Source organism: Pseudopipra pipra, chromosome 3 (assembly GCF_036250125.1).
Source record: "Pseudopipra pipra isolate bDixPip1 chromosome 3, bDixPip1.hap1, whole genome shotgun sequence".
In the NCBI taxonomy this organism is placed as follows: domain Eukaryota; kingdom Metazoa; phylum Chordata; class Aves; order Passeriformes; family Pipridae; genus Pseudopipra; species Pseudopipra pipra.
Genome location: NC_087551.1, coordinates 21,190,504 through 21,206,825, shown reverse-complemented (window position 1 = coordinate 21,206,825; position 16,322 = coordinate 21,190,504). Strand labels below are relative to the sequence as shown.

General features: G+C 35.2%; 1 protein-coding gene across 9 annotated transcripts in view; it reads right to left on the bottom strand.

Moving 5' to 3' along the window:
* The window catches only part of USH2A (usherin), a 385,399-nt gene that overhangs the window by 278,603 nt on the left and 90,474 nt on the right, over positions 1-16,322 (bottom strand). For all 9 annotated transcript variants that reach the window (XR_010428978.1, XM_064648236.1, XM_064648230.1 and 6 more), the window contains one exon: positions 6,271-6,501. Coding sequence is in view for 8 of the 9 variants with exons in the window: in XM_064648236.1 (XP_064504306.1) it covers positions 6,271-6,501 (231 nt within the window). In the remaining variant the exon portion in view is untranslated. The remainder of the gene's footprint in view (positions 1-6,270; positions 6,502-16,322) is intronic.

Sequence of the window (16,322 nt, the reverse complement as noted above, 5' to 3'; positions counted from 1 at the left end):
TGAGACAACAAGGTTTGTTCAGTCTTAAGCATGGAAGGATGGAGGAAATTATTGTCTTTCTTAATTACCACAAAGATATGATGAAGATGGAGCCACAGTTTCTTAGAGCTCTATTGTGAAAAAGAACAAGAGGCAATGGACATAGGTTCAAATGCAGAAAATTTTGTAGAGATATAAGGGGGGAAAGTTAACCAAAAGCCTGGTCAGACTGGAAACTGGAACATTCTTGGAAATATACTTGACTACATATGGAGAGAAAACTCAAGCAAAGGCCTAAACAGGTCTAGCAAGAGATTGGACTAGATGATTTCTCTTCAATCCTAAATTATTACACTATTCTGATTATTGATTAAAATTAATTTCTTACCATCTCAAATCATTAGTCATAAAAAGAAATGCTGAAAAATATCTAGAGGAGAAAAAATAAAATAGAAGCAAAACTTTTTCAACTCATATAACCTTCCCTCTCTTTATAGAAAATTTTCAATCAGAAAAAAAAGGCAGCTCTTTCCTCCTAGAAGTTATTTGGTGAAACGAACATCTTTCCTAGTTTCATTGGGTTAGTCTGAGTTTATAATAGGATATATGTTTGGAAAACATTCTTAGAGGTCACAGAATCAATCCACTTACTCCAAAGGAGAATCAATTTTACCCAGGTTATTCCTGACAAATGCTCATCCAACTATTCTTTAAAATCTGCATTGTCAGAGCTTTCTTTTTTTTTCTCACAAAATGAATTCTTCTGCTCAACTAGCCTGAATCTTTTAGGCAAAAACTCTTCTGGGAATACAATCTACAATCTATTTTGCTGTATTTTCAGCTTATTATGACTGCATTGCTGCTTTACTCACAGTAGACATGAAAAGTTGATTCCCTTCATTTAAGCTACATTTTTATATATTTTAACACCATCATTGTGTTTCATTTTAGTCTTCGTTTTTCTAAACTACTCCATTTTTTTGGCTTTTCCTCTTACGTTGTTTTAAGACCTTTAATCGTGTTAATTTTCTTGGTATTCAGTCATAATGCATTCCATAAATTTCTGTTAGGATGCTAGAAAAGGTGTGTTTATTTGGCTCCATACACTAATAAAAATATCTGCACCTTCAACTATCAAATGTTTGCTCAAGATTACATGGAGTGGAATTCGTTTTACATTACTGCAAAGACAGTTCACTGGGATGAAGAGCTATGGGGAGATGCAACACTGAATGACCACAGTCATTCTCAGCACTTCTGCTCAGAACAAATGTAAATGATGCTTGTGCAGTGTTCCATGGTAAACTCATTAAGAAACATCGTTACTGGAAAGATTCCCCACTCTGAGAAATGTCTGTGTATCTGAGCCAGAAGTTGGCAGTAAAAACACTAGCAGAAATATATTTTTTTTTTTAAATACACATTTTTAAGACCACTTTATGACACTAAAAATGTCATTGTAAAAAAGTTCTGCTTGTAATGTTTAATATATTAACATCTTACCTCATACAGTTATTTTCTAATTATTACAGAGCTGATACACATCATGAGGAGGTTAGCAAAGATTACGTAGTCCAGGCAAGACCTACTTCTTTTTAAGTGCAGTGTCCTATTTCAGAAAACTTGGATTCAAAGCAAGGCTGAGAACAAAAAGTTTCTTCAGAGTGGACTGCATTTGGATCAATATTACATGAATAATTTTCTTTTTAGAAAAAAGGGGCATCCAAGAGGAATGACATTAAAATATTAATAGCTAATTCAATTATTTTTAAAATATCACAACGAATTTTTTTATCCACCTGACAAAATTAATTATTTTATCACTAAATAAGTAAAGGCCACCCTTCTCACATGAATGTTTAACTAGAACTCCTGACATCAAGCTCAAACTGCATTTGAAACAATGAATAAAGCATGCTTGGAGAATTTGTTTTGCTCCATTTCATAGAAAGAATATGCATATTGTTTACAAAATCCTCTACAATGAATTGTCAACTTATGTTCAATGTTATATTTAAAAAGCAGTCTTATTTTGAGAGGCTGGGAGGAATGTCCCCTTCTACACAGCCATCTTGCTACTCTGCAGTTTCTTTCTTTTGTGGCAAGTCACTCTTTGAGCAGTGGGCAGTTCATCCAGTCCCCTCCAGATGCATCAAGTTTCTCCCCATGGAGCCCAGCTCTATCTCCATAGCATGGAGTCAAGGAGCTTTCTCATTCATCCATGTGTCCAACTGATTGCAATTTCTATCCTTTCTAACTATAATATGCCCTACCTCAATTTTCAATCAGTTGCTCTTTGGGCCCACAGGTTCCTTTCTAAAACAATCAGTAGTTTGGCATCTATTTGCTTAATAAAACTTCGAAACTAAATTTCCCTTTATCCATGCTTAGAAGCTTTATCCAGTATACTTGCTCTCGAAAATACTATTGACAGGATTTTCTACAAAGTTTAAACAGTGACACTCCTATCTGAAGGCACAGTATCCACCACCATACTCAGTAGGGTGCTTATGTGCTTTCTCAGGGAGTCCTGTTTTCAAAGAAAAATGTCATCCCTGACTCTCTGTAAAACAAAAAATTAAAGATGCTTAATCCTCAGGAGATATTTCTAAACTACAAATCTGGAACAGACAGTAGCACCTCAAATTAGAACCAAACTTGATCCTAAGCAGGGCTTGTTTACACAGATCAAAATCCTTAAATCAGTTTTTATATCATCCATTCAGGCACCTCAAGTCCTAACCCAAGGGGCAAAAAGTTCTCATAAATATATCTCTGGTTTGTTATTGATATTGACACCCACACACATTTCAGCAGTTCAGCATGCTATTTCCCATGGATTCTATTCAACTGCCTTGAATAGAATAGACTTAAAAGCCTTGGTACTTCTCTCCTATAAAGTACACAAAGACATTTTGTTCTGCTTTCCTGCAGAACAAAATATTCTCACCTATTTGTTAGTGGTGAAAGCCAGGTTTACATGCCATCATGCTCATTACCTTCATCTTTAGGCTTTTTTTGGACCTAGCCATTAGAGTCAGTCATTAAAGAGATAATACAAGTATAATTTGAATTTTAAAGGATATTCAGACACTCAACTGTTTACAGTTCTTTGAACTCCAAGCTTGGCTGTCTACACCCTGTATAAAATAGATAGTAGCTCTCTCAACAACTAGAGAACCAGAAAGATAAACACAACAGTGTTGCTGGAGCATTCTGACTCCAGATTGACATCCACATCACACAAGCTGTACCAATAAAAGCAAACCACACAATATAAATAATTTGTAAAATCCTCTACCCATTTCTAGAGGGCCTTTTAAGTATAAAGTCCTGCATTAAGTAGAATCTGAACTTCAGCTCCCTCTGTGTTAAATCAGAATCACGCATTTTGCTATGTCACGGGGAAGATATAAATATAAACACCTGAATACCCCAATCTTCATAGTGATGGGAGATGGATAAGTTCCTTAGCTAAAACAAGAACACTAACACTTCCTTGCCTTGGAGTATTTTGATAGATACAATGAATGCTGTTGTATCTAAGAACACCAAGGGATATGAATAAGTATTAAAAATCAAGTCTGCATCATTTGGGAAATGATATTACATATGCCTAAAACTTCTTCACAGTTTGAAGAGCTGAGAAGTTGCATGAGGACAGTTCTAGCAGAAAAAAATCCTCTTTTTTACCTGATTTTCTCTCATCTAATGTGTACTCAGAGCACATCTTCCTGTGCAGCTGGAGGCTTTGTTACAGACAGAAGGACACTGCTCAGTGTAGCCAGTGTTTATTGACTAACTTTTTTTTCTAAAGATGAATTTGGAAAATTTCCCAGATAATACATCTGCCCCTATTACTTGCACCTTGGAGTGTAAGACCAGCTAGGGAGGTAGTGAGGACAACTGCATTTATTAGCAATGAATAAACTGATCAATCTTTTTCTGGATTAACAGTGGGAGATCCCAGACACACCGAGAAGTATCTGTCTGCTGACTGACATATACAAGCTGGCACACTTTTGTGTCAAAAATGTACACAGCTGCATGCATACTAAAGCTGTTCCATCCATAAAGCACAATTGCCAACTGCTTGTCTTCAGACATTGGTTATAAGAGAGGGTCTCAACAACAAAACAACTGAAGAGTGCAGTTACAAAATATTTTTCATTCCCTTAAGTGTCTGTCTTTCTAAACTCTCTTGGACTTGCCATCATTTTTTGTAAGAAGGACAGATGATCTACTAATAAAACCCCAGATTAATACTTCTCAAAAACTTCATTGAGTTGCCAAACCAGAATTACAGATTTTTATGTACCAAACACAGACTGATTTAACCTCATTCTCAGTCATTACTAGCAGATGTCTGGACAAATTTTCTAGTGTGTTTTAGTTCTAGGTTGTCTCCAAATACTCTGACTAATAGCTGGTAGAAAAGAAAGAACACAATCCAAAGCTATGATAAATTATATTTATCCATACAGTCATCAGCCATCAGGTGCCAGCATGGAGGGAGCTTTATTTTAACATCTTTTCCCACCTGTCTGTCCAAACTCTCTCAGATCACCCCAGTCATCACAACAAACTTTATTCAAGGCATCAGTCTCAGCTTACAGAGTACAACCAAACCCTAGACTGAATCAATGCCTGGGTAGATTGGTGTTGGGCTTGCTTGGTTACAAATAGACAGGTACGTTAACAATCCCAATTACAACACTGTCTTCCCCCACACTCTGATGAGAAGTATGAAATTCAATGATACTCATCATTCTTTACCTGTCTGATTAAACTATTTAACTATACTGCAGTGATTGGGCTGACTGGAGTTCCACTGAGAAAAACTGCAGCTCACAATTCCTTTGGTGTTTAGATCATCACAACAGAAGAAACATACTAGAGGTTTTTTTGCTAAATATACAATAAAGGATGCAAACTGATGTCAGGAAAACCATCAAGCAATTTGGATGGGGAAAGGAGCCCAACAGCTGTTCCTACAGATTCCCACACAGAGACAGGTTTTGCCAGTCAACACGGTGTCAATATTTAACTAACACATTATCACTTGTTATTATTATTTGACAAGTAAGCACCTAGCCTGGAAAAAAAACCCGAAGTCATCTTCAACTTTGTTTTTTTAAGTCAGATACACTGAGTGATCATAGAGAGGCAAGAAGTTGATTTCTATTTTAAACAAAACCTGAACTTGCACACACATACTTGCAAGTATCGAGATATCTGTGCACAAATATTTCTGCCAGAATTACCTCTGGTGACCCTGAAGACAAGGGCATGTCAGCTAAGTGCTCTTCAAATCTTCAGCGTTCTTTCGTGTGTCAACAATGGTGCATGTTTTTTGCAGTCCTTATTTCTCTTAACAAACAAGTACAGGTTAAGTTGTGTCACTGCGTGGTGTGGCCTTAGCACCAAGCTAATGCTTGCTCTTAAGGTTGCCTAGATTAATTTTGGATTTCCCCCTGCTGCTGTCAGTCTCTTCTTTTAAACACTCACACTTCCTGAATGCCTACGCATTACTTCACTTACAGACATCTACAACATCTCAAACAGTCAACCAAGTTAATTTTTTTCAAAAAACATACAGTCCATGTCTTTGCTTTATCCCAGAAGAAAAGACATCAGCAAATGATGAGAATTACAGAACACAGACGTGACAACCCATTGTGGGTCATCACAACAGGACATAAATCTGCTTTAATATGAAAAACTCCCAGTTCCAAAATAAGTAACTAATAAAAAAAAAATTAAAAAAAAATACCCAAAGGCCCAGAAACAGCGGAATTCTGTCAGATTGACAGGATGTTTTCTTTCCTTGACAAAAAAAAAAACAAAACACCAAGATCACAACACAAATGTTCTGAATATGAAAGACAGACCTTTTTGAGTGCTTATGCAACCTCAGGAATCGTCAGAAAGATACCAAATAAAACACACCTTAGCATTCACAGCAAACTAATTAAAAAGTTTTTATCCCAGAAGAATAAATAAAATCTATCTTACATTTACAACTCAGAAATGAGTCAAATATGCAGCTAGAGTCACTGTCATGTACATCTCTCTGTCCAAACAGAAAGAAATACAAATCTCACGCATCCAATGTTTTTTCAACAGGCTTTTTACCCACTAATCGAAATAGTCCGTATATCACTAACTGTCACATTAAATTAATAAATTAAAACCTATATATTTTAAAATAAAAATTATATAGGACATGATAATAAATGGTAAAACAAATGCAGAGTACAATTAGTACATTTTGTACGTAAACTCATTTACCTGTAAAGTAAGTATTGGTGGGGAGAGTGGAACTAGCAAATCTGTAATACCCATTTCCGGGGAAACGGATCCCTTTCATTACTTCTGTGCTAAATGTAGCCAAAGATGAATCCATCCTTTCCACTTGGTAGATGGGAGAAGGCCCATTAAGCTCTTCAGGTTCATTCCAATATATCTTTACCGTTGTGCTGTTTATTCCTTCAACACGAGGGGCATTAAGTTTTCTTGGAGCTGTGGATAAATAAAAATTGTCTCGGTATTTTTATCCATAATACTTGGGAAACTAATAATTGCACATGACATAATTTTTGCAAAATGTCCTGCTTCAGTTTCTGATCATCTTAAGAATAAACACAAATATCCAAAAAAGCTAAATTAGAGGAGAAAATAAAAACCAAGAAACATGTTTAATCTTCATAAAAACTTAGTTTTAATTGCACAAGAAATACACTTTGTTTATTCAAGCTTTGGATAAATGTTTCTACTGTTATATCCAAAATATTTTTTTCCTGATCTTTAAGAATATTAATCGGCATCTTCATAAAAAGTATATTTGTATTCCTTCCTTGATCAGCCTCTCATTCCATACTCACTGTAAGTATGTATCTGTATGAACTTCACAATGGATGTGAGGGAAAAACCAAAAAAGAATCTGAATAGTTAATTAACTCTTGTTACATCTCAGCATGGCACATGACAACATGAGTCTTTTGTCACTGGACTTATCCTCACAAAAAAAAGCAGAACAGTTATTTGTCTAAATACTGAAGGCTCATCATGTTGTTCTCCTCATTATATGCACACCAGACATTAGTATGTATTCAGATAATAATTATTCAGTTCAAGAAAATGATCCTCTCTAACTTTTCTTCACCAATACTGGTGCACAATAAGATGCCATACAAGATTGTTTCCATGAAGGTATTAACATAAAACTATCTTATGTTATTAGGATGATCCTCCTTACCATTAAATTCAACACTTTGATAGTCTTTTGAAAATTCTGATAGCATTAGTAACTCTATAGCTGAGTTATTAACAAAACATATTCCATTTTTTTGTAAAATACTGTACAGTAAGCCACTGGAGGGCAGCATGACCTGTTTGGATAATGGCTCAATGGCCATACAGGTGGGAAAGAAATGGACCACCACTGAAAGATCTCTGGAGAAGTACAAGAACATTCTACTATGTACAGAATCTATATACATCTTATCTTGCCTTTTTTCTTCCCCTTCTTTCCCTGATAAAGAAAAGGATTTAACAACAGAAACTTCATTTGTACCCAGGAAGCGAAACACAATGACAACTTGTAAAAATTACTTGTTCCCATAATGACACAGTAAAGAGCAATAAACGCCTTTCAAGAACAATAAAACCCGAATTAAAATATGGGCCTTCAAAATCTGACATATTACTTCACAGCCCAGCATTGTACATAGCATGAGTTCTTTAGAGAAAGGAGAGATTGCTCCATTTAAAATGAATTAATAACATCCTTTTAAATATTCGCTCATTTCCAAGATGATTAACATATTTTTCATTTTTCTTATTTGCTGGTAGCATATTACTTCTTTCTTTTTCTTTGTCCCCCACGCCCCATAACTTGATAAATATTCTTCTTGGAGGATGCAAGGAGTGGGGGAACTGGGAAACTGCCAATGGCACTATGTGCTGTAAATTCCTGCTTAGGTATCATTTATGACTTCACAATCTAATTAGTATCTCAAACGATGGTAGAAATTTACAATGTCAAAATTGAAGTAATGCAGCGTGAGGTCATAAGCTTTCCTGAATAAGTAGGGCATAGCACTAATGAATTGTGGTATTAATGCACAAGTTTAAATAGAAAACATGGCTTAACAATCAAAACTTCACCTTTGAGGGAACTAGCATACGTCAGCATTTTAAATGAGAACTGAAGAGGTTGAGCCCTCCAGTTCAGATTACTGATGGCAAAACAGAACCGCTAAAATTCATTATTTTTAAAATGCACCAGCTGACTAGCACTCATGACAATAACTATATCTGCCTTTAAACTCTAGTATTAATAAACGGCAGTTACTTGGACCACAATTATGGCATCTCTGATACCCAAACCTGAAGCTTTTATGGGGCTTATGCAATTAACTACTTAAATGCATCGTAACACTTGCTTCTCTGACAGGGAAGTATTGATTTTTTAATCATTTTCAAGTCTCCTCTAGCACAAATAAATGTACTACAGTTACAGTTAATGCACTGTGTACACGCATTAAACACTGGCATGACACAATTTATTATTTTCTGATATATGGAACAGAAGACTACCCTTTCAGAAAGTAACATCCTTGCTTTGACATTAGTATTTAAACTACAGTCTTGTAGATGTTTGAGAATTCTTATGCATCAAGACAGCAGAAAACTGTATAGAATGGGTTACATAAGTATTAAAAAAAAAAACAAAGAAGAAAAAAACAACTAGCAAAAATACCCAAACAGAAAACCCAACTGCACACAGAAACAGACAGGACTTAAAATAAATCTGTAGCACTAGCCCAGCAGGGTACTAAATGCTGAAATTAAAAATATTCAAGACTAAAAGATACAGTATATATTTTCCTAAAGGTGTCACTGTGGTACCTGTAGCAACTTTCCGTAAGATGAATCGACTATAATTTTACCTTTTTAATTTTTTTTTAGTCACGTTCTGTTAAGACACATCTGTCAAAATAATGAGCGCACTGCATTTTAGCAGATTCAAAGTCACATTTTTGTGTATTTTAATTATGTAGTTTTAATGTCTCGCTATATAATACATATTTAATATATTATAAAGCTAAAACAGTATTTAAAAGCCCATGATTGCTGCATGCCATTGTGTAGCAGAGGGCAGAGAAAAGACCAATAAAGACAGATGGTCCATACAGCTTACATTGAAGTCATATATCTAAATATAGATGTTGCTACACAGGTTATTACAAATAAGCCTTTCCCACGTGTTTATGCACACACATGTACACAAAAATGAAGTTGGTAAGTAAAGAGCAGTTAATTTTGTTTTGTTTGAAATAATATCATTTTAGTTTTAGGCTCGAAGACAGATGCCAGCATTTCACTCTGAACAGATGGTAATTCCATCTAATAGTGCATCTCTGTATTAGGAAGGTCTGTTGTGTATACAAACAGTAATAAACACTAGGTAAGGATCAAAATAAATTTTAATTGTTGACATTAAATTCTGGCAGCCATGGTTCTAAGGATACAATACTCCTTTCTCAAGTCTGTCAGGTTTACTAATACAACTGCTAAAGCTTTTGTATACTCTGCCAGATTCTTGTCCCAGGAATAACATATTTACACTGTGGCTAAATTTTACAGGCCTACATATGTTTGAGTAACTCCTGCTCAGCACACTGTAGGTAGGTATTTGTGTGCTCTTCCACCAAAGCCTTCAATTAGACACTCTGAATAGTTCAGGCAGACAGTATAAAGGATATATACAAAGTATACAGTTTTTAATTATTGTTAAGTTGAATTCAAAATGCATACATACAAATTAAAACATAAAAATTGGTAAATTTGAGGACAAAAACTTACAGAAAACACATTTTCCTTTCATCTTGGAGTGCAGGCAAAATTGCAGGCAAAATTACATGCCTCACTATGGGTCATCCATTTCATTTTTGCTCCCAGTTACTAGTTCAGGGGACCCCAAGTCTTCTATCGCATTTCTGGTATGTTCTCTTTTTCTACACTTCACAATAGTATCAGTCATTTCAACAGTAAGCGAGTCAAGTAATAATACTTATGTCTTCTGACAATATTTTGAAATTTTAGGAGATTCTTTATAGAGTCCATTTTGGACTGTTTCCCAAAAAGAATGATTCCCACGCACAATGGACACCAAAAGAAAATTTAGTAACGTGGATATTTTGCAATCATATTTCTTTTAAAATAGATGTAATACAGTGTATTTTTTAAAAATCATGAAAAATATATTGCTTCCACCATATGGGACAACCAACGACTCACCAACCGATTTAAGATGCAGCATATTGAGCTGACCATATGTTACAGTGCTGTTGAATGGCTGAGTGATTCATGCCCGTCACATTCTAGTATATCAATTAAAGCTCCTTGAAGTCTGCATGATTTGTGTCTCTGTTATTAAACCCTGCTAATTCATCCCACTTACACATCTGTTATAAATCTCTAGGAGTGCTGCATGATTCATGGCAATCTGTGAGCATGGTACAGCAAATTCTTCTCCTTGTAATTAACAGTAAATTGTTTTACTGCCATGCAATGAATTTTTCAGTTATATTGCAAATGAACTCCTAAATGCACGGTTCTTTCCTAAGAACTGACTTATATTATTAGGCAATTAAAAAGTATTGCTCTGAACCAAAAGCTTTTAATCAAGAGGAATGCAACTTAAACACAGCTTAAAAACCTTGCAAATTTGACAGAGAGGAAAAAGAACAAGCTGAGCTGTTTTGAGCTATTTTCTGAAGTATAATATGTGGTTGGTAGGGTAGAGGAAACAAGTAACTTTTGCATCCCTACTAATTTCCTGAAACTCAAAGAGCAGTTTAACTACAGCTTGAACACTTGGCAAGACAAGTTTGAGCAGATTCTATTTATCTCAGAAGTTACTTAAGTCATCTGTCATTACGAAATTTCTCAGATTACTTTACACTTTTCTAATTGTAAAACAGCGTCTTTATTCTTGAAATAAATAATTGGATAATTAGCCAAGCTGAATCATCAGAGGATTCCAGTGCTGCTCAAGTGTTCTTGTCAAAGGTGAAGCAAATTCATTTCAGCTTTGCCTCTGTAGCTTTCTGAAGAGGCTTTGATTTTTTTTTCCTGCTACATTCTTGGCAGCAGCCTCAAATTCATGAGTCCATACATCAAGTCAGTAGTTTAACAACAAATGAAATTAAATTCAAAGAAGGGAAACTAATTGAAGGACAGTAACAAAAGTGTTTGGTAATGTGCTTTTTAATATGGCATGCCACATTTGCATGATAATTTTTCCTTTTTAGCATGGAGCAGAAAGTGACTAGCTTAATGAGGGATTATTCAAGACAGGAATGAACAAAATGCATTCATAACTAAGAACAAAGATTGTATTATGAAACGGAAACAGGCAACTGCCGAGAAGTAACTGGATGATTGGTTTATGCATTATGAATAAAAAGGTAGAAAAATATTTATATTAGTATTCACTAATGACTATATATACAAGATTGTTGTAATTAAAATTATAAATTAACATATTAAGAGTGCTTGTTTAATCACTTTAGGTCCTATTCACAATGAAGAGACTTATGTACATGCATGCAAAACAATCTGTGTTTCCAGGCCAGCAGCAAATGGCCCTCGTATTTCTCTTCTGTAACAAAGGAAAATATACATTACTTACTCCCTATTTAATGGGTATCGGTGATTTTAAAATTGAGGCATAGCATTATGTAGAAGAGCAGTCTATGACAGGCATAAACAAATGAGGCTTTTGAAAAGGGCTTGCACCAGACCTTATTCATGAATGGAAAAAATGGACAAATTACCCAGATTAAAAGGGTAATCAAAAAGAAAACGACATCAAGGAGTGTAAGACAGCCCAGAATTACCCCAGCAAACCCAGAGGCAACTCCAAAGCCACCAAATACAACTGCTTGAGAAGTCTGCCAAGAAGCCAGATGCAGCTGGTGCTGGAAGAATATCTTCTACAAATTAGCTTCTGAACCCTGTAATTGCCATCAAAAGTGAAGGATCGGGAATACAATGTGCTGGGGTAAATGGCAGCAATCACAAAGCCATACTTTGCTGTGTCTTAAAAAGTGCTTTTTAAATGAATTTAAAAAAAAATTAAGGGCAAAGGAAAGACAAACTTAATTACAAGAAATAAGCTTAGTCACATAGTAGTTAATGAAACATATCTGTATAGATTGTTTAAGGCACTCTTTGACTATATGATTTGAGATCAGTAGCATAAGCAATTGTACTAGTCCAAGCACTCACACGGCTCATTTCATCCTGTTGAAACCTCAGAAATTGCAGGGAATAAAGAGGTGTTTCTCTGCCTCACTGAAAAATTTTGAAGACATGCATGTTTTGTATTGGTAATTCATAATTTTATGCAAATATATTGTCACAAAAAGACACCTTTAAAGGATCGGATCTCTCACTGGTACCAGCTAGTACAGTTCTATAGATTCCAAGGTACCAGTTCAGAGTCCTACATGAGGGAAAACCACAAAGAAAAAGCTTCTTTTGAAATAATAATAATAAAAAAGCATAAGACCTGGTAAAAACAACAGGCTGGATGTCATTCTCAGACAGGAACCTGAATATGGCAGAACGTGAAGAAAGGAATAAAGTAAAATTTTTCTCTATGTATTGAAATGAAAAGTGTATAATTACTGTCCAATACTCCTTTCAGTTAGACACATGCAGTTCCACTTAATGATCTTGGGGTAGCACAGGCAAGAATAAAGTTCAAATTGGATTCCAAATTTTCAAATAAAGTATTAACAATGAACTTTCTCCTCATCAGCCAAGGATTTCAATAGAATATGCATGATATTGCAGTGCATAAAAAATATTTCAAATACTGCAAGGCTTTTGGAAGGTGCATCATCTCAATTTACCACTTAAAAAACTGAAAAAAAGTATGGAACACTTAATCATTCGAATATTTAAAAGTCCACTATTTATGTATTTGTATCTGAATAGACCAAGCTGAGGTTCTCTTTCTGTCCAGTCACCTTCTCTTTGAGAAAGAGAGATGGGTAATTCTCTTCTTCTGTTACCTTGATATGCGTGTTTTGATCTGTCATCCCAATACTGAATTTACCACATAACATTGATCTTCCAACACGTTTTACCATTCCCAGAGCTGGTCACGCGTTAGGCATAACTGTTGAAGTTCTTTTATTTACCACACCCTCCTGGTTTCATATGCATTTGTAAGACCTTCCACTCAGTCTTTCATAAAATAACTCCATTCTTAATAAGTTTACTTTGTTTGCTTCCTCACTCTCCCTCCTCACATTCTTCTGGTTTATCTTCTTTTATTACATTTACAAATATTATTCGTGTATGTATTGGTGAGGAGGAGTTTTTTTGCCAGTCTGACAGACACGAGGACATATGGTCGATTTTAGTTTTCTTTCACTCTACTTTTGCAAAGCTAGTCATGAGATATTCCCAATACAGATGCCTATGCTGAACCAAGTTATGTTTGCTTCTGGATTATTTTAACCAGTTATACTGCAGAAGACTTCTCACTGCTTCCTTAGGTATTATTCTTAAATTCTGCTCCTGACTGTAGAAGTCTCTTTTCTTCATCTTTTCAATCTTATCTCAAAACCTCTTACTTTCCTCCTCAGCACTTTCATTTCTAATTATTTCACACCCTTGTTTCTGCCTTTGTTTTTATTTGATGTGTTGCACTGTATTAAAAACAAAACAAAACCAAACAAAAACAAAAAAGTGGCAAGAGAAAAAGAATTATAGATTTTTAAGAGTATCCTTTTTATAACTAGTCTTCAGATTAACCTAATGGATATGAACAAAGCTTTAAAATTACTTGCGAATTTTAGTGGCAAATTTTAGAAGCCATTGGCGATTCCCAAAAGAAGCCCTTTGCTAACACACATCAGTTGTGCCAAAATCACAGTCATCAAGGTACCCATCAATTTAAATGGTCCATGTGATAAATTAGTATACTCCATAGATGAAAGGAGTGGAGATGGTTTTCCATTATCCTCCTGAGGATCAGAGGAGAAGAACGAGTCTAACTTCATATAACCTCTAGCCCAACTTGGAATACAATTCAAAGCTCCTGAGTTGTGTTACGATGCAAGGGGACCATCATGCTGGAGCATATTTCAGCCAGGACTTCCTCCAAAAAGCTCCCTTTGCCAGGGCATGGAGGGGGACTGGCATCCAGCCAGGAAAGCTGTCTCTTTGCCAGGAAGACATTCCTTCATGAAAAAGAACTCACCAACAGTCCTAGAAAGGCAATTTTAATTTTATTTTGCACCATTCTGTGATAAAAAAGGATAGTAACGGACTAAGACTCACAAATTACAGGGACTAATTTCTCTTAACTTTGTTCCAAATTTTAACTCGCTTTGATTATCATCATGTAAGTAATGCTTCTTTTAAATTTTCTTTGGAAACAGTTTTACAGAACTTCACAGAATGAAACACATACACACACAAAAAAAAACCCCAAACTGTATGGATAGCTTAAAATAAATTTCTCCTGAAACAAAAAATGTGAATGGTGGAAGATGAAATTGCATGCAAAATTTAAGTTTTTTATTTTTTAGTTTGCAATATTTAATCCATTGCAACAACATGTTTTAAAAACATAAAAGGAATCTGATACAGGACTGATTCTTTTCTTTCATGGCTTGCAGGAAAAGGCTTCACTGCAAAACAGCTAATAAATGGGGACATGTCTGCTATGCTATTTTGTATTCTCCTGTCTTCTCTAATGTGATAGGTCTCTAAGTATTAACACAACCAGGGAGTAGATGGTCATAAACAAGCTGTCAAGCATAACTAAGCTATTGTTTCTGAATCTTTTAATAAATGTATAAATGCAAAGTTGGATCATTTGTAGTAATAAGGTGTGCTGTTTAGACGATGTTTGTTTCCATGGTTATCAGCACAGACTGAAACACCATTCCTTGCATGTCCATGTAGTATGGGATAAAGTCATACAAGTAGGAGGCTTTGTATATGGCCAGCCTTCCACTTGAAAAGAAATGGAAAGACAATGAAATAAATAGACAATGAAGAACTGAGGACAGATTAGAGGAAAGATCCTGACAACTGAAATTTCATTTCAGCTGATGTATATAAAGTTTCCTATTTATTGGCTCTGGACAACTCCTCATTCCCTATCTGGAAGCTCCTATATCTCTTCATTGATTAAGCAGAAAAACTGTGGTGGAATTCAGAAAACACAAATATAGCCCAGGGAGTCCAGGAAAATATTTTGAACAGCAGAAAATTTCAGATTTTTTCCTATGGGAGACCAAATTACATGAGAGAGATAATTTCAAAGATCATCACTACAACATCCATGTGACAACACTACTAATTGGTTAACATTTCTAGTTAAGCATGTTTAACTAGTATAGCGAAATTAATTAATGTGTTTTAAATGCCTATACAAAATGGAACCACGATGTTAAGTAGTCAGCTCTCTTCAGACGACCACCAGTATATGTCACATAGCAAGGATTTTGAGCCTGTATTTATAAAATTAAAGAACTGTACTGACTACCTTGTTCCATGAAATAGCTGATTTTCCTAACGGTTTCTCTCTTAAAACTCTCTTGATCCTGCAACGGTCCAAGAAGTGAGTTTATGCCAGTCCTTTCTTCAAAGTAAATACAGCCCTTCTCCATCTCTATTCTGTACTGATGGTTATTTTCCCTGAAATTTGTAGACAGCTGATACCTTTGAAATCCATGACAATGTGGTTGAAATTAACTCAAAGATTGAAAATTTATTAAGGTGCACAGGAACACATATAAAGTTTCTTTAGCACCGTTTCCATAGGAAAGTGTGCGTATACATATCTACAAAGCAAAATCCCATATATCTCAGGGCCTAAATAAACATTTTCAAAAGAGTAGACCCAAAACATGTATGTTGCTTTTGATTTAGACACACAAATACACTATATAGTTAGGTTAAAAAGAATAGAAAAGCCGTGCAACTCCTTTCATGTGTTAAGCAAGGCATTGGCACCACAGGTGTATTTTATGTCCCCTGTTATGCAAACATGACACACACACTGAAAAACCCCAGCAACAAATCAACAACTTCTTAGCATCATAAATGAATGAGTGGGTGCAGCCACACTTATGTACACTCACTGTTTAAACAAACAGGAACAAAAAATACACATATCACAACTTGCAACTGAGAGAGCAGTACACAAAGCCTACTGCCATAATAGTGTACCTTAAACCTCCATTGAAAACATTTTGGTTTTAATCTGTCAAGATAAACAAGTAACAATTAAGCAAGTCACTTTG